The sequence below is a fragment of the Acanthochromis polyacanthus genome, chromosome 13 (assembly GCF_021347895.1).
Source record: "Acanthochromis polyacanthus isolate Apoly-LR-REF ecotype Palm Island chromosome 13, KAUST_Apoly_ChrSc, whole genome shotgun sequence".
NCBI classification, from domain to species: domain Eukaryota; kingdom Metazoa; phylum Chordata; class Actinopteri; family Pomacentridae; genus Acanthochromis; species Acanthochromis polyacanthus.
In genome coordinates this window covers 31,475,290-31,502,200 of record NC_067125.1, presented here as the reverse complement: position 1 = coordinate 31,502,200, position 26,911 = coordinate 31,475,290, and the positions used below count along the sequence as shown (strand labels likewise).

At 39.1% G+C, this 26,911-nt stretch overlaps 1 protein-coding gene across 2 annotated transcripts; it reads right to left on the bottom strand.

Annotated features, from left to right (window-relative positions):
• Nucleotides 1-19,541: 19,541 nt before the first annotated feature.
• On the bottom strand, nt 19,542-26,547 carry dusp14 (dual specificity phosphatase 14). 2 transcript variants are annotated; one of them, XM_022196788.2, is made up of 2 exons: nt 26,228-26,547; nt 19,542-21,097 (listed from the first exon to the last, which is right to left on the bottom strand). In XM_022196788.2, exon 2 carries the CDS (start codon nt 20,989-20,991, stop codon nt 20,365-20,367), a length of 627 nt encoding a protein of 208 aa, XP_022052480.1. In that variant the 5' UTR covers nt 20,992-21,097; nt 26,228-26,547; the 3' UTR covers nt 19,542-20,364. The 2 variants fall into 2 exon arrangements, with proteins under 2 accessions (XP_022052480.1, XP_022052482.1); XM_022196790.2 differs by lacking the exon at nt 26,228-26,547 and adding an exon at nt 22,412-22,544.
• Nucleotides 26,548-26,911: the final 364 nt, after the last annotated feature.

Genomic DNA, 26,911 nt, shown 5'->3' with positions numbered 1-26,911 from the left:
TTTCATGATATGGCATGTTTTTATGACATGTTGAAAAAAATCGCGTTTTTTTTTTCGACATAGTATACTAAGACGTTTTTTTGGACAAAATTCAAGATGATTTTTTTTTCAAAGAAAACTGCTCTATAGTGTTTTTCATGGCCTGCTTTACATTATTTCATGATATGGCATGTTTTTACGACATGATGAGAAAATCGCAATTTTTTTCGACATAGTATACTAAGACGTTTTTTTGGACAAAATTCATGATGATTTTTTTTTTTCAAAGAAAACTGCTCTACAGTGTTTTTCACGGCCTGCTTGACATTATTTCATCATGTGACATGTTTTTACGACATGTTGAAAAAATCGCATATTGTTTTCGACATAATATACTATGACATTTTTTGGACAAAATTCATGATGATTTTTTTCAAAGAAAACTGCTCTACAGTGTTTTTCACGGCCTGCTTTACATTATTTCATGATATGGCATGTTTTAACGACATGTTGAAAAAAATCGCATTTTTTTTCGACATAGTATACTATGTCGGGTTTTTTTTTGGACAAAATTCATGATGATTTTTTTTTCAAAGAAAGCTGATTTTTGGTGTTTTTCACTGCCTACTAGGCTTGTCACGATACTAGAATTTCAACTTCGATACCGATACCCAGTTCAGTATCGATACTTGATACCATTTCGATACCACACGGAACAAATTAAAGCACAGGCTTTTGTACTTTGCTGTAAAACCATTTTTTATTAGGAAAAACTTCTGTATCATTAATACTCTGTGCTACATAGTACTCTGTCACAGCCCTGTTTATTTTCTTTGCTTCTCGTGACTTTGGATCATAATGTCTTTGCTGGTCAAACACTGCTGTTAACGAAGGTTGTTAGTGTTTTGGTGTCGCTGCAGCCGGTCGACTCTCTCCACTCTCAGCGTCACTCTGGAGCTATAAGAGGAACATCACTTAGCAGACGCAAATACGTTTGTATCTCGTTAAATTAAAGCAGTCAATTAGGATTACTCGGGCTGCGGGCATGCCTACTAACGTTGGCAAAAAGCCCCATGTAACGTTATGTTTTGGACAAGCGCTAGCTAGCTAACTTAGTCAGCTAATGCCCTGGCAACGTTACGTTGCCGTTTAGGATGTACTGTAAATGCAACTCAGTTCAATCATGAACAAACGGGAGCTTACCTCACAAAATTCCTTAAATAGAGTGGGATGTCGGTCTTTAAGGTGCTTGGAGAAGTTTGACGTGCTGTTGCTCTTGGTCGGCACAACTCGGTAGCAGTGTTTGCATATCGGTTTGTCTGTATCCTTTGCCTTTCCGTGTTCATCTGCTTCGTAGGCAAAATACCTCCAAACAGCACTTCTACTCTTTTCCCTGTCGACCAGGACTGACCGCGGAGGCTCTGCTACGTCACTTGCCATGGTTATATTTCTTCATACCATTGTGTTTTGTTGGTAGTAGCGAGACATTAACAAGCCTGGACATGCGGTGAGTTCGGAGGGGGGAGGGGGGGTGCGCGTGGACTGTAGCAGCAGACCATAGGAGCAGAGTATACTCAAAATTGTCAAAATGAAATATATTTAATTTTGGTTGATGGCTATGACTGGTATTTATATTGTAAATGACAATTGTGTGGTATTTTCTAAGATTCACAAGCGTCATGGTACTTGTGTCCAAACTTATGGCCATGGCTGTAGCTTTAGAGAAGAGGATTTTATTACACTGGTCTACAACCAAAAAGCTTCTCAAATAAAAGTAGTCATTTCTTGTGTTTTTTGGGTCACTGAGAAAGAATCTGATGTTTAAAAGTGTCAGTTGGCTCTAGTTTTTGAGATACGCAGGAGGTCAGTATGTACGAGCCTTGGTTCAGGATAATACGTAAGTTACGTTGTTAAGCATAGAAGAATATCTCAGACAAGTAGAAATAAACTAAAATGTATCTCTGAGTGGAACTCTAAATAAAAGTGACAATGACTCCGTACAGAACATGTGAAACTTGTATATGTTGCAGGTATAAAGTGACATGATATGCAACAGTTCCCTTGCACATGCATCAATAATCCCGACTGCTTCCGCTACATTTGTGGCAAAGTGACTTTTGCATCCCAAAAGCGCAGCATAACCCCTATGGTTAAGAAAGCCTACCATCTTTATTTTGGATGTAAAATTGGTGATCAAGATAAAAAACTGGGCTCCACATAGATGTTGCAACACTTGTGCAACAAATCTGCGACAGTGGCTCAGTAAGAAGGAGAAGTCAATGCCATTTGCTGTTTCCATAGTATGACGTGAGCCAGTTGACCACACCAATGATTCCTACTTCTGCATGGTCCCTCCAGTTGGGAAAGGCTTGTCCAGAAAGAAAACGTGGATTGTGCAATATCCCAATATTGCATCTGCTTTGCGTCCAGTGCCTTATGGAGGAGGACTGCCAATTCCTACACCTCCTGAATTGTATTCACTAGAGTTTGATGAGGAGGAGGAGGATGAAACACATGATCAACAACCATCAACATCACATGATCCAGATTTTTTTCAGCCAGTGTCACCTCACCCTCATTCTTCGACATGGAAGGTGACCTGGTCTACTGCAGCAAGGAAGCTGATTCATAAAACTGTTTGATAAACGTACAAAATCTGTATCATCTTGCTGCCATGTTAAAACAGTAACTTAAGCATATTAAGTAACTTTAAGCATGTTAAAAAGCCGTAAGTAACAATTTTGTTGGGAAATTTCACTGTTTGCACATTAAAAAAGGTTAAAAAATAACACGTGTCCGATATCTCAACAATGGTAGCCAATCTTAAAAAACAGTCCTCATATTTGAATTCAGCACGTCAAAATACTTAAGAATTGATACAATTTATTTCAGAAGCTGGCAACTTTTAAAAAATTGTAGACCAGTGTTATCCAGCTTATCTGTGCTGCAATTTAAATGTGATAACTATAGTGTTAATCATTACTTTGGACAAATCTGGGAGGTTATTTTTCTAATCTACACTAATATGTACTGCAACATGTGAATCAGTCATTAAACAATGTTGACTATTAGAGAGTAGATTTACTGTTTTCTGCAGTTTAACTTCAGAGACTCAGCAGATATTCAGGACAACTGACAACACAGAACCTTAACCTTACCGTTTTAAACACATTTAGGTTTTCTAAATGTTACATTAATGTGAACCAGCATCTCCACTGACAGTTTTATTAACTAAATGTACCACATTACACAACACAACTCACTTCAGCTCTTTACATAAACTCAACACAAACATCGTTAGCTTAATGCTACGTTAGCTTTAATCAGGCTACGACTGAGCAGCTAGCTTGGTTAGCATTGCTAACATTAAAACTAATATTTACTGGATGCTAACTTTCTTCTCTGGTCAATACACACCGAAATAAACTCCACCAACATCTGGAGTGCATGGCAAACATTACATCTGACGCTACGGCTGCATATAAAGTGCATTAAAAGCAGCACAGATACAAAAATAAACATTTAACGAACTATCAGAATCCTTTCAGTGTCTGCTGGTAGAATCCGCCGAAGGTAGAAAACTGGTTAGGCAGAAAAACTGTCTGTGGAAAAGGTTCTGCTGCTCTCACACTGGTGTATGAATGCGTCTGAATGTTGGTGGTGGTCGGAGGGGCCGTAGGCACAGATTGGCAGCCACGTTTCTGTCAGTCTGCCCCAGGGCAGCTGTGGCAACAAATGTAGCTTACCACCACCAGAGTGAGAATCCATCCATTCTCTATATACCGCTTTATCCTCACTTGGGTCGCGGGGGGTGCTAGAGTCTATCCCAGCTGACTCGAGCGAAGGCAGGGGACACCCAGGACAGGTCGCCAGTCTGTCACAGGGCTACATATACAGACAAACAATCACACTCACATTCACACCTACGGGCAATTTAGAGTTATCAGTTAACCTCAGCATATTTTTTGGACTGTGGGAGGAAGCCAGAGTGCCCGGAGAAAACCCACGCATGCACAGGGAGAACATGCAAACTCCATGCAGAAAGCTCCCAGGCCCAGGCCGGGTTTTGAACCGGGGATCTTCTTGCTGCAAGGCGAAAGTGGTAACCACTACACCACTGTGCAGCCCAGAGTGAGAATGTGTGAATGAATAATGGATCCATTGTGAAGCGCTTTGAGTGCCCAGAAAAGTGCGATATAAATCTAATCCATTATTATTATTATTATTATTATTAATAATAAATAAACAATGATTACATCAGAGTTAATCCAAAGGAGAAAAGAGTTTACAGTGAATGAGCGTCTGGTCTGCCTCCTCTAGACCTGTTAATTGTTCCAGACCAGACTGTCAGTCAAGTAACCCCCTGACTCCGCAAAATTTTAACACTCTGTATAAAATTCAGTATTGATTTATTTTAAGATCGGCCACCTGATCTCTCGTTTTGACCATAAAAGCTGACAAAAAAAATCCTGAGCCATAGAAAAGCAGTCTATCAAATTTTAGTTTTTCCCATGATGAATTGGGGTCTATGGAGCCAGAACTTTTTGGAGCCAGCCCTGTGTGATATTGGAAGTTTTTGACACTTTCGGGTAGGCTTCATTTTTGGAGCCAGGCGCTACGTCCATCTTTATACACAGTCTATGATTAATACGACGTTAATTACTTGCGAGAGCGCTACCTTGAAAGTGACGTCATGTCATGCACCCAGGCAGCAGGTCAGAGAGCCTGCCACCACTGCTGGAAAAAAATCCTAGAGGAAACACTGGACGACATACTAAACTATGACATTTTAGTGGCATTTTGGACGACATACTAAACTATGACATTTTAGTGACATTTTGGACGACATACTAAACTATGACATTTTAGTGGCATTTTGGACGACATACTAAACTATGACATTTTAGTGACATTTTGGACAACATACTAAACTATGACATTTTAGTGGCATTTTGGACGACAAACTATGACATTTTAGTGACATTTTGGACGACATACTAAACTATGACATTTTAGTGGCATTTTGGACGACATACTAAACTATGACATTTTAGTGGCATTTTGGACGACATACTAAACTATGATATTTTAGTGGCATTTTGGACGACAAACTATGACATTTTAGTGACATTTTGGACAACATACTAAACTATGACATTTTAGTGGCATTTTGGACGACATACTAAACTATGACATTTTAGTGGCATTTTGGACGACATACTAAACTATGATATTTTAGTGGCATTTTGGACGACAAACTATGACATTTTAGTGACATTTTGGACGACATACTAAACTATGACATTTTAGTGACATTTTGGACGACATACTAAACTATGACATTTTAGTGGCATTTTGGACGACATACTAAACTATGACATTTTAGTGGCATTTTGGACGACAAACTATGACATTTTAGTGGCATTTTGGACGACATACTAAACTATGACATTTTAGTGGCATTTTGGACGACATACTAAACTATGACATTTTAGTGGCATTTTGGACGACATACTAAACTATGACATTTTAGTGACATTTTGGACGACATACTAAACTATGACATTTTAGTGACATTTTGGACGACATACTAAACTATGACATTTTAGTGGCATTTTGGACGACAAACTAAACTATGACATTTTAGTGGCATTTTGGACGACATACTAAACTATGATATTTTAGTGGCATTTTGGACGACATACTAAACTATGACATTTTAGTGGCATTTTGGACAACATACTAAACTATGACATTTTAGTGGCATTTTGGACGACATACTAAACTATGACATTTTAGTGACATTTTGGACGACATACTAAACTATGACATTTTAGTGACATTTTGGACAACATACTAAACTATGACATTTTAGTGGCATTTTGGACGACAAACTATGACATTTTAGTGACATTTTGGACGACATACTAAACTATGACATTTTAGTGGCATTTTGGACGACATACTAAACTAGGACATTTTAGTGGCATTTTGGACGACATACTAAACTATGACATTTTAGTGACATTTTGGACGACATACTAAACTATGATATTTTAGTGGCATTTTGGACGACAAACTATGACATTTTAGTGGCATTTTGGACGACATACTAAACTATGACATTTTAGTGACATTTTGGACGACATACTAAACTATGACATTTTAGTGGCATTTTGGACGACATACTAAACTATGATATTTTAGTGGCATTTTGGACGACAAACTATGACATTTTAGTGGCATTTTGGACGACATACTAAACTATGACATTTTAGTGACATTTTGGACGACATACTAAACTATGACATTTTAGTGACATTTTGGACAACATACTAAACTATGACATTTTAGTGGCATTTTGGACGACAAACTATGACATTTTAGTGACATTTTGGACGACATACTAAACTATGACATTTTAGTGGCATTTTGGACGACATACTAAACTATGACATTTTAGTGGCATTTTGGACGACATACTAAACTATGACATTTTAGTGACATTTTGGACGACATACTAAACTATGATATTTTAGTGGCATTTTGGACGACAAACTATGACATTTTAGTGGCATTTTGGACGACATACTAAACTATGACATTTTAGTGACATTTTGGACGACATACTAAACTATGACATTTTAGTGGCATTTTGGACGACATACTAAACTATGATATTTTAGTGGCATTTTGGACGACAAACTATGACATTTTAGTGGCATTTTGGACGACATACTAAACTATGACATTTTAGTGACATTTTGGACGACATACTAAACTATGACATTTTAGTGACATTTTGGACGACATACTAAACTATGACATTTTAGTGACATTTTGGACGACATCCTAAACTATGACATTTTAGTGGCATTTTGGACAACATACTAAACTATGACATTTTAGTGGCATTTTGGACGACATACTAAACTATGACATTTTAGTGACATTTTGGACGACATCCTAAACTATGACATTTTAGTGGCATTTTGGACGACATCCTAAACTATGACATTTTAGTGACATTTTGGACGACATACTAAACTATGACATTTTAGTGCATTTTGGACGACATACTAAACTATGACATTTTAGTGGCATTTTGGACGACATACTAAACTATGACATTTTAGTGGCATTTTGGACGACATACTAAACTATGACATTTTAGTGGCATTTTGGACGACATACTAAACTATGACATTTTAGTGGCATTTTGGACGACATACTAAACTATGACATTTTAGTGGCATTTTGGACGACATACTAAACTATGACATTTTAGTGGCATTTTGGACGACATACTAAACTATGACATTTTAGTGGCATTTTGGACAACATACTAAACTATGACATTTTAGTGGCATTTTGGACGACAAACTATGACATTTTAGTGGCATTTTGGACGACATACTAAACTATGACATTTTAGTGACATTTTGGACGACATACTAAACTATGACATTTTAGTGACATTTTGGACGACATACTAAACTATGATATTTTAGTGGCATTTTGGACGACATACTAAACTATGACATTTTAGTGGCATTTTGGACAACATACTAAACTATGACATTTTAGTGGCATTTTGGACAACATACTAAACTATGATATTTTAGTGGCATTTTGGACGACATACTAAACTATGACATTTTAGTGACATTTTGGACGACATACTAAACTATGATATTTTAGTGGCATTTTGGACGACAAACTATGACATTTTAGTGGCATTTTGGACAACATACTAAACTATGATATTTTAGTGGCATTTTGGATGACATACTAAACTATGACATTTTAGTGACATTTTGGACGACATACTAAACTATGATATTTTAGTGGCATTTTGGACGACAAACTATGACATTTTAGTGGCATTTTGGACAACATACTAAACTATGATATTTTAGTGACATTTTGGACGACATACTAAACTATGACATTTTAGTGGCATTTTGGACAACATACTAAACTATGATATTTTAGTGGCATTTTGGACGACATACTAAACTATGACATTTTAGTGACATTTTGGACGACATACTAAACTATGATATTTTAGTGGCATTTTGGACGACAAACTATGACATTTTAGTGGCATTTTGGACAACATACTAAACTATGATATTTTAGTGACATTTTGGACGACATACTAAACTATGACATTTTAGTGACATTTTGGACGACAAACTATGACATTTTAGCGGCATTTTGGACAACATACTAAACTATGATATTTTAGTGGCATTTTGGATGACATACTAAACTATGACATTTTAGTGACATTTTGGACGACATACTAAACTATGATATTTTAGTGGCATTTTGGACGACAAACTATGACATTTTAGTGGCATTTTGGACGACATACTAAACTATGACATTTTAGTGGCATTTTGGACGACATACTAAACTATGATATTTTAGTGGCATTTTGGACGACAAACTATGACATTTTAGTGGCATTTTGGACAACATACTAAACTATGACATTTTAGTGACATTTTGGACGACATACTAAACTATGACATTTTAGTGACATTTTGGACGACATACTAAACTATGACATTTTAGTGACATTTTGGACAACATCCTAAACTATGACATTTTAGTGGCATTTTGGACAACATACTAAACTATGACATTTTAGTGGCATTTTGGACGACATACTAAACTATGACATTTTAGTGACATTTTGGACGACATCCTAAACTATGACATTTTAGTGGCATTTTGGACGACATACTAAACTATGACATTTTAGTGACATTTTGGACGACATACTAAACTATGACATTTTAGTGGCATTTTGGACGACATACTAAACTATGACATTTTAGTGGCATTTTGGACGACATACTAAACTATGACATTTTAGTGGCATTTTGGACGACATACTAAACTATGACATTTTAGTGGCATTTTGGACGACATACTAAACTATGACATTTTCGTGGCATTTTGGACGACATACTAAACTATGACATTTTAGTGGCATTTTGGACGACATACTAAACTATGACATTTTAGTGGCATTTTGGACAACATACTAAACTATGACATTTTAGTGGCATTTTGGACGACAAACTATGACATTTTAGTGGCATTTTGGACGACATACTAAACTATGACATTTTAGTGACATTTTGGACGACATACTAAACTATGACATTTTAGTGACATTTTGGACGACATACTAAACTATGATATTTTAGTGGCATTTTGGACGACATACTAAACTATGACATTTTAGTGGCATTTTGGACAACATACTAAACTATGACATTTTAGTGGCATTTTGGACAACATACTAAACTATGATATTTTAGTGGCATTTTGGACGACATACTAAACTATGACATTTTAGTGACATTTTGGACGACATACTAAACTATGATATTTTAGTGGCATTTTGGACGACAAACTATGACATTTTAGTGGCATTTTGGACAACATACTAAACTATGATATTTTAGTGGCATTTTGGATGACATACTAAACTATGACATTTTAGTGACATTTTGGACGACATACTAAACTATGATATTTTAGTGGCATTTTGGACGACAAACTATGACATTTTAGTGGCATTTTGGACAACATACTAAACTATGATATTTTAGTGACATTTTGGACGACATACTAAACTATGACATTTTAGTGGCATTTTGGACAACATACTAAACTATGATATTTTAGTGGCATTTTGGACGACATACTAAACTATGACATTTTAGTGACATTTTGGACGACATACTAAACTATGATATTTTAGTGGCATTTTGGACGACAAACTATGACATTTTAGTGGCATTTTGGACAACATACTAAACTATGATATTTTAGTGGCATTTTGGATGACATACTAAACTATGACATTTTAGTGACATTTTGGACGACATACTAAACTATGATATTTTAGTGGCATTTTGGACGACAAACTATGACATTTTAGTGGCATTTTGGACAACATACTAAACTATGATATTTTAGTGACATTTTGGACGACATACTAAACTATGACATTTTAGTGACATTTTGGACGACAAACTATGACATTTTAGTGGCATTTTGGACAACATACTAAACTATGATATTTTAGTGGCATTTTGGATGACATACTAAACTATGACATTTTAGTGACATTTTGGACGACATACTAAACTATGATATTTTAGTGGCATTTTGGACGACAAACTATGACATTTTAGTGGCATTTTGGACGACATACTAAACTATGACATTTTAGTGGCATTTTGGACGACATACTAAACTATGACATTTTAGTGACATTTTGGACGACATCCTAAACTATGACATTTTAGTGGCATTTTGGACGACATCCTAAACTATGACATTTTAGTGGCATTTTGGACAACATACTAAACTATGACATTTTAGTGGCATTTTGGACGACATACTAAACTATGACATTTTAGTGGCATTTTGGACGACATACTAAACTATGATATTTTAGTGGCATTTTGGACGACATACTAAACTATGACATTTTAGTGGCATTTTGGACGACATACTAAACTATGACATTTTAGTGGCATTTTGGACGACAAACTGACATTTTAGTGGCATTTTGGACGACATACTAAACTATGACATTTTAGTGACATTTTGGACGACATACTAAACTATGACATTTTAGTGACATTTTGGACGACATACTAAACTATGATATTTTAGTGGCATTTTGGACAACATACTAAACTATGACATTTTAGTGGCATTTTGGACAACATACTAAACTATGACATTTTAGTGGCATTTTGGACAACATACTAAACTATGATATTTTAGTGGCATTTTGGACGACATACTAAACTATGACATTTTAGTGGCATTTTGGACGACATACTAAACTATGATATTTTAGTGGCATTTTGGACGACAAACTATGACATTTTAGTGGCATTTTGGACAACATACTAAACTATGATATTTTAGTGGCATTTTGGATGACATACTAAACTATGACATTTTAGTGACATTTTGGACGACATACTAAACTATGATATTTTAGTGGCATTTTGGACGACAAACTATGACATTTTAGTGGCATTTTGGACAACATACTAAACTATGACATTTTAGTGACATTTTGGACGACATACTAAACTATGACATTTTAGTGACATTTTGGACGACAAACTATGACATTTTAGTGGCATTTTGGACAACATACTAAACTATGATATTTTAGTGGCATTTTGGATGACATACTAAACTATGATATTTTAGTGGCATTTTGGACGTCATACTAAACTATGATATTTTAGTGGCATTTTGGACGACAAACTATGACATTTTAGTGGCATTTTGGACGACATACTAAACTATGACATTTTAGTGGCATTTTGGACGACATACTAAACTATGACATTTTAGTGACATTTTGGACGACATACTAAACTATGACATTTTAGTGGCATTTTGGACGACAAACTATGACATTTTAGTGGCATTTTGGACGACATACTAAACTATGATATTTTAGTGGCATTTTGGACGACATACTAAACTATGACATTTTAGTGACATTTTGGACGACATACTAAACTATGATATTTTAGTGGCATTTTGGACGACAAACTATGACATTTTAGTGGCATTTTGGACGACATACTAAACTATGATATTTTAGTGGCATTTTGGACGACATACTAAACTATGACATTTTAGTGACATTTTGGACGACATACTAAACTATGATATTTTAGTGGCATTTTGGACGACAAACTATGACATTTTAGTGGCATTTTGGACGACATACTAAACTATGACATTTTAGTGGCATTTTGGACGACATACTAAACTATGACATTTTAGTGACATTTTGGACAACATACTAAACTATGACATTTTAGTGGCATTTTGGACGACATACTAAACTATGACATTTTTGTGATATTTTAGACAACGTACTAAACTATCATGTTTCACCCTAGTTTGAATGTCATTAATTTAATTACTTTTTAGGGTGACTATTCACCAAATGTTAGCTGAAATCATTTTAAATCATTTTATTTTCTGTGTTTGCACCGTCTACAAGACATCTAAGCTAGGATAGTTAGCTTTGTTTGGGACTCTACGATCAGATTGACAGTCTTATTTTTGTGGTATAATAAATTCAATTCCTGAAAGGTTGGTGCATGAAAATTATGCCATAAAGCTGCATTGCTTCTAACAGCCAGCAGTAGGTGATTCGTCTCGAAATCAATTGTATAGTAATTGTAAAGTCTATTAAAAAATGACCTTACTTCTCACTTGATTTGCTACCTCAGTAAACATTTTCCTATTAGGTTTATGGTCTCAATTGCTAGTTTCAAATCTCCTTTAATACAGCACAACAATCATTTTGTAAATTATTGCACCATTTAGAGGAGAATAGATGATAAAGCAGGACATACTTTCATGGTGTGCCCACCTTGAGATTGATAGGTTGCAACCAAACCTCCATGTCTTGTGTCTTCAGCCAGATCCACCTTCTGCTCATCATTTCTGGTTTCAAAAGACGAACACGGCGGCCACCCAATGCCAAACTGGAGGTTTCAAAACAGTGGTCGACGATTGATGGGTGAGGTCATGCCGGCTACATCCATCTTTTATCCACAGTCTGTGGTTCAAACACAGAAAACAGGTCAGGGAAAGTTAATAATTAGCTTTAAATGAGGCTAGCTAGGACTTGTGCTCAGTCTGTGTGGTTTGGTTTTTACCTCTTATTAACAGTTTTTCCAGAGTAAACATTTCTGATTAATACATTTTTAAAAAACAAAATAACTTAACATCTTCAAGGTAAAACAAACTTAAGAAAGTCAGTTTCGTACTTGGCTAAATTTTGACCTAATTTATATCTACTCTTTCTTGGCTTTGTGTATTTTTTGTCTAATATAATGTTTATACAGTATTTTATGTTAGATGAACTATTGCAGAATTACAAACAATGCTCAGTATAATGCAACCATTTAAAAGCACCGCTAAAGAACCAAAAATGACCATAAAGTTAAATCTACTAATTTTAAGTGTTAGCTATTAAGTATATCTCAATAAACAGATAAAACATGCCTGTGATGATGTGAAGTAGGCCTGTATATCCCTCTCACTATAGGTAAAAGGCAAGACTTTATATATATTTTTGTTAATCTTAGCAAATCTCACAAAAAATGAAATGAGTTACAGGAAATTTTTTAAAAAGACAAATGTTAGGTGTCATTTAAAGAAAAAGTCTTAAATTCCCAATGCAGCTGGGCACTGCAGTTTTTAACAAATATTACTTGAACAGAAGTAAAAAGTGTGTTTACAGGGGACTATTTCCACCAGCGGATTAATACACATTTGGCCTTCTAGTGTTTACGGCAGCAGGAGGATTCTTGTGGGACAGACTCATAATAAACAGCAGAGGCTCACTGATGCTTTTTAAATAGTTTTGATGGTGTCGTTTTGGTGTTTTCATTACTGAGCATCAACAGAGTCATCCTTTAACACTTGTTCTCTGTGGTCCAAAATTAGTTAAGCAAAAGCAGCGAAGGGCGACGCCTTAGTCGATTTATGACGCCTCAATTTCCCCATTAACGACCTGGACACAAGTATTAGTCATTTTCTCAGTTGAGACGTTGGGTACAAATTAAATGCAGCTTCATGGCTCGCCGTCCTCTGCCTTAGAGTGCGTTCTATCAATCAGCTCAGACAGCTGAGGCTTTAAAGACGGCGGACAGATGAGTCACTGTTGCACCGGAGAGACAACACGCTCATTCAGCCGCTCGCTGAGGAAGAATGACTTGTTTGATGCCAAACCAAATTCTCCTGCTGCGCTTCAGATGACCCTCAGTCCAAATGTGACACAGTTCCTCTCTCTTATTCCATCTTTTGCGCTCCGTCATGGATTCTTTATGCAATGGCTTCAGTTTCATTACCATTACACGTAGCACTAAGAGCATTTAAATCTGCCCTCTGGGACTATTACTATGGCTTCCAAGTGCTGCTGGCATCCACATAAGCAGCATTCACCATGTGGCCGTTGCCTTAATGTTTGCAACTGTTGTGAGGGTAAAAAATGCACACTTTGAATCCCATCCAGCAGTTAAAGAATATGTTGCTGTGTGGCTAAATCAGGTTGTCAAATTGCAGCTATAACAAGGGTGGTGAGTCTGAAATTGAAGCAGCATGTTCACATTAATAATGGCCTCGTGCGTACGGCCTTGTTAAAATGGAAATGCAAGATTTACAACTGACTGATAGGGGAGTAGTAATGCTGCAGCTCAGGCTGATTATAGTGAATCATTAAAGCCTGTATAATTTGAAGCCCAGAGAAGCCATGATTCAGTAATTCATTGTAGCTACAGCAGATGTTCATATTTGCTTTGTGTGGCTGACATGAAAAAATAAGGTCTGAAATATTTACAGGATCACAGCCAGGATTTTAGAAAAACAGATTCCTCCCAAGTAACAACAACCTGCGAATACATTTGACCAGCCTTTGTTCCAATTTTATGCTGTAATTTAACATTTGTATTGTATTGTCTGTGGACTTTATCTGCACTGTCAAACACTACCAATTCCCTTAATTATGTTTTTATTCAGTTTGATCATTTCTGCCAAAAAATGAAACATAAAATAAATCACATTTTATTAAACACTCATTCTCAGATGCAAAACTGAGAACATGAACTCAGTTTCCTTAATAGTGGCAATGACTGAATGAGTCACTGATGGACAGAAAATGTACCAATTTGATAACTGATTAAGTTAATTTTTGGGGAAAAGCACTTTATGCTAATAGTCTAGTTGCCATTAGGCATTTGCAACTCATTCAGAGTGCTGCTGTTGGAATACTACCAAACACCAAGAAGAGAAAACATGTTACTCCGATTCCTGGATCCCGGCACCTGCTTCCTACTGAACTACAGTCTTTGCTTGTTATCTATCAGTCTCTAAATGGTCGAAGCCCAAAATATAACAAAGATATGTTTATTGAGCCTGGTAGGTCTCTAAAATCTGCACTGACTGATCAGATAGTGATGCACAAAGTTCAAACTAAACATGGCAAAATTATTTTTTTCCATTATGCTGCCAACTGCCAGAATCCGCTCCCCAACTAAAGCCAAAGACTGCTCCGCTTTCCACTGCTTTTAATTCATGTGCTATTCTGTCATGTTCTACAAATTGTGGTTAAAACTTAGGCTTCTGCAATAAAAAGCGATATATACCGGCAAATGACACTTTGTCTTCAGGCATAGGGGTTCTGTAAAGCGTCTTGAGACAATTTGAGCTCTAATTGACGCTCTATAAGTAAAATTGAATTGAATTAAAAATTCGTCAACAGCAATGAGAAAACTGTTTGATAGATTATTAGAATATTATATGTGTCAGTTGCAAACCACCATAAAGTTTAGTTGCATCAATAAACCCCAAGGTTCATAAACAGTCCATCATACCTGGAAAATGGAGCCTCCATGCAGGTCTTCCTAGGCATGCTAGCCTGTGATCACCTGGGCATGTCTTCACCCCCATAGACAGTATGGGGGTGAAAAGATAGTTGCTTTTAGCTGGAATACATAGTTGCCTTTATGAGAAGAATTTCACAGCCTAAAAACACTCAACGCTGTGTTCTCCACTCAAGCGACACACTTCCTGGGCTAATGATCTTGACTTTTTGTGAGCACAGAGGTCAGTGTCAGGTAATTTTATTTATTTTTAAGCATTTCCATTGTTGTGTTAATGTCAAAATTGCTACCTGTGTACTTTGATAAAAAGTGGATAAATTCAAATGAACCTGTGTATTAAAAGTAAGTAATTAAAAATTTGCAATAATTGAAACGACTGAAATTAAACGGTTTTTGGTGATCAATTGTTCAACTAAATCTCCAAGTCCTATTTAAACTTGTCTGTACTTTTACTGAAGTTGTCTCTATTTTCATTTAAATGTTTTTTTTACTGGTCTTTTCAATTGAAACATTTTTACCTAATGCTTCCCTTCTTTTTTAATGCACTATTCAAAACATTTTGAATGCTTTTGACAGCACAATATTACTTTGATTGATCTTAACCATATTGACTAATTTCTAATATTTTCTGAGCAGCTAGATATGAACAAATTTAATCCTTAAACAACAAATTAAAGCATCATAAAACTAATATTAACATGCAGCTCACCAGCATCTGCGGCTTCCTGATGAGTTGAATGTCGCCTCCCCAAACTTCATCAGCGCTGCTGGTTCTGGTTGGCCTGCACCGCTGGAGCCGGGCCTGCTCCACCGCTCAGGACGATGCAAATGGCTCTGCTCACTGCTTTAATGATAGATGATAATATCCTGCTGCTGCCAGTGAGGGATGTGTTTACTTTTAGTGCTCATCTATGCCCTGGAAACCACGTGCACGCAGCCACATTAACACAGCCGGGAGGCGGATGGGGAAGGAAACAAAAAGATTCATTTCTGGTCTGGGAGAAATATTGTGTGCAGTGTATAATTTGGACCCATCATTGGAGCATCTCAGTGGTGGTCGGCCTGCCATCATACGAGCCTCGTCTCTGCGGGTAATGGATTTCATTGTGGAGACCACTCTGGAGGTCCCTCTCTGAAGTGTGGGCACAAGACAAATAGTGCTCATCAATATCTGCCTGCTGCTGTGTAACCACAGCAAATGAAAATGAATGACAGAACGCTTCTTTGACATCTGAAGACGTCTCTTGGGGAAAATGTCTGCGCAGAGTGAACATCAAGAGGCCTTTGGAGGAGGAAACGCTGCAGCCTGTTCATGTGAAAACATCTCTGAGACCTCCCCAGTCGCAGATGGAAAATAAATGTTTGCCTTTTTTTAAATAAATGTACACTTGGATTCCAGTCAAAGTCAGAATTTTGTGTTTGACAAACAGTGGCTCTTTACTTTTACATTTTAATGTCACTATCTTGGGGCGTAAAATAACGTCCAATCCCTGATTCTTTCATTCATTCTTTCTTTCTTTCTTTCTTCTTTTTTTAAGCTGTCATCACACTTATAGTCTGTTATGGCAGATACGTAAGCATTTGTGCACTGATGTCTGTGGTTTGAAAATGTCAGCTGGTCTGTTATATGTATAACCACAATGAGAGAGTTAAGACAGGTCCTCATTATGCATTTCACAAACTTATCATCACTGATTTTTCTTGAGCTGAAATATTAGCTGACAAATTGATTGTCATTTGCCAAAAAATATCATTATTAGCAGATTTATATTACTGTTAAGTCAACATATTATGCTTTTTGTTGTTTGTCATATGTATGATGTTACAATGTTTGATGTTCATCATAAACGTGGCGAGTTTTTAAATAATGAGGTAAAATTATGAAAATGTAATCCCTGTGAGGCTTCAGACGGCTCTGAATACTCAATTTTTAACAGTTTTTTTCTACTTTCGAGCCGAGCTGGTCATCAGCTGCAGGCACAGCAGGCCCACAAGTTCACACTTTGGTTTTCTTAGTAACTGCATGTACACATTCTCGCAAAACAGTCTACTTTAGTAGTATTGTAGGCTTTAAAGTACTCCATACAAATAACCAAAGGTACAGGGAGATACTCTACAGTAGTACGACAGCGGCAGAACAAGCTACGTTACCTTTTCTATTTCCTTACACCAAATGTTTTCCCAAATATACACCTAAGAGTTTTTACGGACGCCTTGGGATATAAAGATTAAATCGATCATTATGTCAAACAATAATCAGGTGCTGAGTTTAATATTTATCAAACAGAAATCCATCCATCCATTCTCTATACACCGCAATCCACTTTCATTTTCCAACTAAAGAACAAGAAAATAGGTTACTCAGTAGTTGGCGTTCAGGGCTTCCACACCAGTAGAAGCAGGTGAAAATGCTCACAATCGGAGAATTCCTCAAAGCCTGCCTATCAGATGAAAATGGGCTTTTCAGGAGGGATCCTGAAAGAGACGGGAGCTAAAACGGTGGATTTTCACAATTTTATACTGTGTATAAAGATGGACAGCCAAATTATCTTGATCACCCTCTATGTGGCTGGTTGCAGAATAAGTCATCAGAAAGCAAATGCAATTCACTGACATCTTTCATCAATATGGTCCTGGTCCGCAGGCTTCCAGAGATAGCAATGTTTCGTTTTATGTCACTGGAAGGTTTTGGAACGGCTGACTGAAAAGCCTGATCACTGTGATTTCTTCAAACTGCCCAACAATTATTTTGTCACCAGAAAAACTGATTAACCCTCTAAACCCCAAAACCTGCCAGTGGGTTTGAACAACATGTCCTAAAAAAAGATGACCAAAAATACACTATTTATCAAAGATAGAAATGGTTAAAGACAAAAACAAAGCAAAAAAAACCATTAAAAAAATAAAAACTTTTTCATCTGAGACTAAATCTAAGCTTAAAATGGTGATATTTTATCAAAATCACTTTATTCTAAATGTTTCATTTAAAAATCTGGGGGAAAAAAATGAAAAACTGATGCTTATTAGCACAACCGTGAAGCCATATTTGTGCTGTAGCCAAAGTCATGTCACAAAAACTGAGGGACTTCTGGGCTGAACTGCAGACTGTGTTTACACAGAGAAGATAAGAGACAAGTATGGAAACAAATTAAAAATGCAAATTGCAAAATATACATAGAATGTAAAGTCACCATTTCTTTTTTTTCAGCTTTGGTATCATGTGCCACAAAAATATTGTCCATGTTGATTTCACGTTTTATCATTTTGTATAAATAAATAATCCATCTTTGGTTTGTTTTGTTTTTTTAATGAATTATGGCATTATAGCTACCATTTTGCACATTTTTAAATTCCCATCATGGTTGTGCTGCTTCCATAAAAGCTGCCAGACTTTAAACTGCAGTGAATAATGAGATCACAGTGAGTTGGAGGAGTAAAAAACACCCACAAACTGCTCGGGGTTCAGAAGGCTAATAGTCAATTAAATTAATTACAATTTGTAATTCACCTCAATTACTGCATGTTAAAGGTGCCCTGTGGAGTTTTTGACCTTTGGTAGCACTTTGAAGCAGCTTTTCGCCTCCAGTCCTGACACCAAACCTCTGGTCTACAGGTAACGCAAAACTAAGCACTGCACCAGCTAAAGCACTGAAGAAGACCGGCTAGGTACAACACTTTAAATGGCTTTGGAAATGTTTTGTGAGGTTAAAAAAGGCATTAAACGCGTGAAAAGTCCACAGAGGGCCTTTAGGACTCAAATGTATCACTACAATAGGAAGAAAGGTTTTTTTAGGTTGGAATCAACACACTGTATTTGTTAACTTGGTTATGTTTTCTTTTAGGTTACAATATTGGCTGCAAATCCTCAGATTTACTGCTATTTGTTTCACTCTTCCCAACAGAGCTTCTGAGATGTGGACAGAACGTGCAGCAAACTAAAAGTTTCATCCACCAGATGGAGGATTTTCAACTTGTGTTACTCTTTACAAAACCAGAGAAGTAGGCCAGTAGTCTTCTGTGCTGCACTGATCTTTCACCCGAATACGGACGTAAGGCAAAAACAAAAAACAAAAAAAACCACACGGTGTGATAGAAAAATACTCTTCATGGAGCTACCACTTGCCTTGAGGCAGCAGGTATTTTTTAATACAGCATCAAATAGCACTACAATAACATAGTGTGGTCACAGGACGGAACAGTCAACCCTGTGTTACACAGGAGCTTTCCCTAAACCCTGACGTCTAGCTTACATCTTTTCAATATTCACCTTAAAAAAGGTAGATATAATAACATCTTTAAATGTTCAGTTAAAGTGCACCATAAGCTTTTTTTCCCTATCAATATTTTTCCAGTAAAATAATTTGCTTATATATATAGTTTTTCTGTACACTTATTCTTTTTAATGCTACCATAAATTAAGAGCATGCTGCTGCCCTTCACACTAAAAATTACTGCAAAACTGGCACAATACCATCACATGACACCACGTCAGGAAAAGGACTTCAGTCACATCACTGTCAGAGCTGCAGAGTCTCGAGCAAACACCTTCACACGGAGCGCGTCCTCAGCTGGAACTGGAGAACACAGGCAAGGAAATAGACAGCACCGACTCCCACGCTCCGAGTTTCGTCTTGTTTTGGTGTCTGACATCGCTGTGGTCCCATCTGATCCTCTGGTCCGAAGGGCTCGAAGTCGTCTCGCTTCCCACTCAAAGACTAAAATGGAGACAACCGGTTGGACGAACAGCAGCACCGTCTGCGTCCAAACGCACCAGTGTTCATTAAATAAGCTTCACACACATGTACACTCACGCGTCTCACTTCGCCTGTCCAGAACAGGCGTGGACCTGCAGTCCGGAAGGGCAGAAGGGCTTCACTTCTCCTCCTCGATGCCTCGCTGAGGACGCTTGGCTCATCCTCCCTCACAGGCCCCAGTACGGCGCGAGGCTCCTGCGGTCCCTCTCGTACACATCAGGTATCACCCCGTAGGGCGTCTGCACCATCTTAACAGAGTTTCTACCGAACAGCTTCCTCTCGTACTCGATGAGCTGGCGCCAGAAGCCGCCGTTGGGCCTGATGACGGGCCGGCGGGCTTTGACCCAGGCGTGGGCCTCGGCCAGGGACACCCGGTGATACTTCATGAGGTACGCCAGGCACAGGGAGGCCGAGCGGCTCACTCCGGCTGCACAGTGCACCAGCACCGCCCCCCGTTTACGCCCCACGCTGTGAATCTTATCGGCCACGCTGTCGAAATACAGCGAGATGGGGGAGTGGGGCATGTCAGCCAGAGGGACCTTCACGTACTCCATGTGAGGCCAGTTGAAGTTGGGCAGCTCGATGGTGGCGTTGACCACACAGGTGATGCCTTTGGACAGCAGCAGGCTGCGGTTGGACGCCACGTTGCCCCTGCTGAGGAACAGGTTGGGGGTGATTTGAGCGATGCCTCCCAACAGGCTCCCGCTCTCGGGGAGCAGCCTGGGCACCGTAGCCGGCACCATGGAGCTGCGATGGTGGTGGTGGTGGAAGAAGCTTTGGCTGCGGGAACCCATCGAGGAAAAACGGGTGGGCTTCAAGAGCGACGAAAAATGTTTTGAAAATCCAAAATGTTCAGCAGCTCAGAGTCATAGTAGAGCAGCGAGGCCAGCCAGTCAGCTCCTGAAACACAAAAACAGACTTTCAATTTTCTGTCCAAATTAAACATTTTTCTATTTCAGTGTAGGCTGACAAACACACAGACACTTCAAGGATGAGTAACGTACGCTGCTGTTTGCAAACACTACAAAACAAGCGCACTGAAATCCCTCTTTTGGAGGGTGTCATTGCCGTTTTCTTTTGTCTGCCTTTAAACTTTAAAAACCCACACAGACGAAGCTGTTAGAGTCACATCAGCTTAGAGACCCGTTTAAAGAGACGCCGCTGAGAAGCTGCGACCTTCTGATCCGCAGGCTTCACTTTACAATTCCATCAAGAGGTTTTCATGAATGCTGTGTTTGTGTCTCTACTGTACGTGTCTCAACATTCAGGTCAAACGGCTGAAACGTGCCTCTCTCTGCCATGTGAGCACAGACGCCCTGCAGGCAAACGCTCACCTCATCTCATGTTCATCCATCCACAGCCCCCACATACAGATTACATCTCGTCTCTCTGGATGTTGCTGCTGTTAATGTCATTTTTGGATCGCGCCAAACAGCGGGGTGGAGAGTAATCATATTCACCGTATGATCAAACCCAAGAGTGCTGATAACACACTTCATTTAAACACGCAATTTGGCAAAGTTTATCATCCTAATTTCATTTTCTCTTCCAAAATTATCGCCCTTACATGAGCCAAAACGTGAACGCAAAGATCTGCATCATGAAGAAAAGGACATCATCTAATGTGACATACATGATGGAAAATTTCCTCCTGAGTTAATGCTTTAGTTATCAGCAGAGAGCCCACAGCTCGAGGCTCCGCTTCACACACTGTTGCACTTGTCGTGCGTCATCCACACCTTGTGCACCAGTCTGGGCCGGCAGGTCTTTTTCTTTCATTTTTAGCTACAGTCTGGTTAACAAGACACACGGGTCAACTGCTTTAAACTGGAATCCAACCTGCAGACAGAAATGAAATCACTGCTGTCACCTGCAGACTGAGATTCTTCTTATCAAATAAATTATGTATAATCTAAGATATGCAGTCTGACAATGCCGTTAAACTATGATGGCACTATTTCTGCTACTTAAAATTGTGCACTTTTCCTCATTTTACCATTCATTTCTGGCTAATTTTGCCTTCCAGTATCATCACATTTTGGTTTTGATGAGCAGATTCATTTGAAGGCTCTCATTCTGCCACAATAAAAACACCAGAATTTACTCTCTACCTCCAAGAAACATGTCGTTTCAAGGTTGCATTTCCACTTTTTAACAGTTTTATTGCATAAAACAGGTGAGTCAGGCTCCAATGGGCCTCATCTCCCTACAGACCTGAGCTGCTTTGCTTCTTCGTCACCTTCAGCTGCAAAAAAGCCTTTTCCTCGTATCGATCACAGCTCTACCATCTCAGCATGGTCTGCTTCCCTTTTCCAAAACAGAAAAACAGGATCAAAGGCTAAAATAACACTCTCCTCCCCTCCCTGTTCACTCCAGAGTTTGCTCCCGGGTGCCAGTCGCCGTGCACTTTGCCTCAGAAACGGTTGCCATGAACGCGCTGTTGTTGCAGCTGATTCCACCTTCCTCCACACCGTCGCCACCGGTGACGAGACAACAAATGTGGAGTTTATCACCACGGAGCAGTGAGAAAACCCCCAAAACACATCAGGAGGAGGTCACAGCGATGTCTGCACTGAAACAGAGCGAATAACTTTTCTGCAGCAGCATCGAGTGCAGAGTAACTACGTAAAAACACGCTCTCCTTCGATGTTTCTCCTCATTTAACTTGACATTAAACTGATCAACTTTGGGACTTTGAATGGCTGAGTGGAGTGTATAGAAATTTGTAAATAAATTAGCTTGCAGATTAACTGATAGCTGCAGCCTTTCATTTAAAACATACAGGACTTGCGTTTTATGCACACTTATAATACAGAGTTAAAAAATGACGCAGAAAACACAACAGTGCAGCTTATAATCACACAGATCTTACATATCTTTCTCATTTTGTCATGCAGGGGCTTCATTTTAGAGGTTTTCTGCGCGTTAGTCGGGTCATCTTGCTGTAATCAGTCGGTAATAAATGACATATCCTTCAGTCGACACGGATGTTGAAGCTGAACTAATCAGCTTTTTTACACTGAGATTTGTGTGAAATGTAAAATGTAACCAAACTCTGCAGCTTCCTCTCAGCTCTACGGAGCGTTTTGGCATCTTTCAGCTCACTGTTTTACAACATTATCTCTAGCTGTTGCAGCAAAAAAATTGTGATAAAATCGCTGTGCGGAGTCAGTAGAGTATGAGAATTGCCCCATGTGTCCAAGGGGAAAAAATCGATTAGCTTTGTCGATTTAAAGTTTTGCATTATTTAAGAGCGTGGCCACTTTGAGTGACAGGTAGATGCCGTCATAGGACAGTTTACGGCCTGGAGACATTTGCCTGGCCTGTCTAAGCTCCACCTCTTCGCTCAATTTTTGAATTACCGAGCAGTTAGCTGGAATCAGGCGACATCTAAAGCACTGAGCTTCAAAACTGCTCAGCAGGAAACTTTAGGTGACGATGATTCATCCAAATTTATAGTGTACACAGTCAATGAGAACAAAATGTGCAGGAACAGATCCTCTGAGAATTGAGTAAAAAATTCAGATGACCAAGTTACAGATGAACAAATGCCAGACTGCACTTCAGGGCAAACATCTGGCCCCGTACACAGTTTCTACTTTTTGTTAATATGTCATCCACATCCTGAAATGTTAATATTTCAGAATTGTGACGGTCGCATCTGTTGCAGCAACACAAAACAGCACTTCCAAAAGCTACCTGGTCTTGTTGAGGTTTATGTAGTGAGACTTTAGCAGGCATCTATCATGACTGTTCAGGTAAAATGTAACTTTCTGTGTGCAGAAGTTGCATTTAAATGATAGTTAATGCATTTGATTGATCTTTAATATCGAGAACTGGAGCTGGTATAATGACATCCCTTGTTCTCAGTCTGAATCCCACCAGAACGTCTCTGGTTGAACTTTTTGTCTTGGAACCATCGACGAGTGAAGTGACGTCTTACTAAAAGCAGTCGTCTTGTCTTTGCTCTCTGTATCACACAGTTGATGCATCAATTCACAGAGAAAGACACCAAATTGTGTTGCTGGGGCAACCTACTGACCCACAGTATAGAGCAGCAGCAGCCACGTCGACAGAGAGATGAAGATGATAAGAGAACCAAATAATCCCCAGCCCTCTCCAAAGTGCTGATGTACCACAGCGCTGGGCTTTGCTGAGATTTGCTCCATCCACATGGTTATTTATACCCCAGGCTGGGCAGGAGAGAGGCTGCAGAGCGGAGGAGGGAGAATTATGCACAGGCTGTCGCCACAGAAAAATCTACTGTATACTGGAGATACTGCAGTTCGGTGTCAATCACTTTCACTCAGAGGATTCATTCTCCAGAGAGGGTCAGCAGAGATCAGAGCGGCTGCACATCCTCACTTGATCAACTGCAAAAAAATAAAGATCCTGCTTTAGAAACAGCCTCTTTCTCAGTCACCTGGATTGATCTGGCAACAGGTGTTTCAACCTCTCAGATCTTCTGGCTCTGCTCTCTCGCTGCAGAGATTCCTCAGGGCTCCGGTTCCACCTCCACTATCACAAATTGGAAACGCGACCCACCTGCAGGGAAACTCAGGACGACGGCATCGAACCTGAGCTGAACTTCCTGCCTGACGCTCCCTCACACCTCGGAGTAAGACGACCGAAATAACCAGAGGAGGTTGCCGCTCTGAGCAGCGTCTCTCAGTAAAAGGCAATCTGTTTATTCAGGCTGAGTGATGTCTGAAAGTGGCTCTGCACAGCCTCGATAATAACCAGGGGAGAAAGAGCAGCGATGACAACCGATGTGCTTTTTGGAGATTCCAAACACAACCGGGTGCAGCGTTGCAACACAAAAGCGATGCCGATGCACAGAGGGAGCTTCAGCATCGTCTGCAGAGGGTTCAGGGGAGGGACAGCTGAGAAACAGGGAGGCAAATTCCTCATGAGGACAGGGTTCGGCTTTGGCACCTTCCTGTTGCAGCAGCAGTCCACAATGTCACACTTCAACATGTCGCACAAACGCACAAAACAGGAGGCCTCCAGACACCAGATGTGTTGAGAGATGCTGCAAAACCGAGAGAGACGATTCCTCTTTGCATTTCACACAAAGTCACTGTTGTAGAATTAAAATCTTTTGAGTTTGTCGGGAGTTATTGCCTCATTACTACAGCGGAAACGTGAGACGGATAAATGGAGCGACTGTAGTTTTTAAAAAATGACAACATGACACACTGAGACACACTTCTTATCCGTAATTGGCACCACAAGTAGTGAATATCAAACAGCTGACACTGAGCTTCCCCTGACAGAAAATTAATCAGCAGCTATTCTGATCATTAATTTGTTTTTCTCCCCTAACAAATGGAAGTAAAATACTATTTTAAGCCTCTTTGTGAGAATTTGCTGATTTTCTTTATTGGCTTTGAAAGTAAAGAAATTATATTTGAGCTGGCATGTAAAGCAAGCGTGTTTTTGACATTTCAGGCACATAATTACGAACATAACACACGGATTAGTCAATAATGGAAATAATCACAGGCTGCAGACCTGTTATTTACTTTCTGGTACATTTTTGCTACATTTTATTAATTAAAGTGGATCTTTTTGTTGGAAAAACTTGAAATATTCCCGCTGGTGTCTTTCACGGCCACAGCAGTGTGAAAACGTGCAGCTCCAACTGAATGACTCCACAAGTTCAATCATTTATGACTGAATCCCTGAATGAGGACCCAGCTCCTCTGCGCACGCGCTGCTCGTCCACGTGCGCGTGACGCGAGGTGTGCGTGAGCTGACAAGTTCTGCTGTCGGAAATAGACGATAATAAGTAGAAGATGTAATAAATAAATTAATAAATGGATAGATGGAAAAGTGAGCCGCATGTTTTCCCCACATTCAGGTGCGCTCACATATTTAATTTCACTCATTATTAGATTAAAAGCTGCTCATTGAAAGCTCGTTAAATAGGTTTTAGAATGTATTTGTGCTTTTTGGGGAATCTGTACAAATAAACTGTCTGATATGAGCTCGACGTGACGCCTACATGGGATGCACAACTCAACTTACCAGTCGACTCTCACCGGGCAGAGATGGAGGTCTTCACCGCCTGCACCGATCCGCTGCCTTCACGCATCCACTGGGAAGTCAGTCCGAGCGAACGGGTGGCCTGGAAGACGGGGACGGGCCGGGAAGAGGAGAGCAAACCGCAACACACAACAACATCATGTGAAAGTCAACAGAAATACGAGCCATCGGTACATCCGCCCGGTTCTACGCTGGCATCAGCGGCGTGCACGGAGCAGCGCTGCCTCGGTATGAGGGGCGATCAGTGCCGCTCAGGAGGAGGAGGAGCTGGAGGAGGAGAAGCAGGCTGCTCTACTGGATGTACTCTGTTTAGAAAGAAAAAGCTCCTGGGTCCCAGATGACAGACATGACAGTTAACATTTCAGACACATGGATCTATTCATTAGCCTATGCTTTTTAGAGCAAATTTTATTTTTGATTTCTCTACATATTCTCATCCAGCCATCCATTAGCTATACACTGCTGGAGTCAGGGGGGCACCCTGGACAGGTTGATAGTCTGTCACAGGGCTACACATAGAGACAAATGATCACAGTCACACCTACAGACAATCTATAGTTACCAGTTAAACTCATCATGTTTTTGGACTGTGGGAGGCAGTCAGAGTACCTGGAGAAAACCCACGTATGCACAGGGAGAACATGCAAACTCCATGCAGAGAGAACC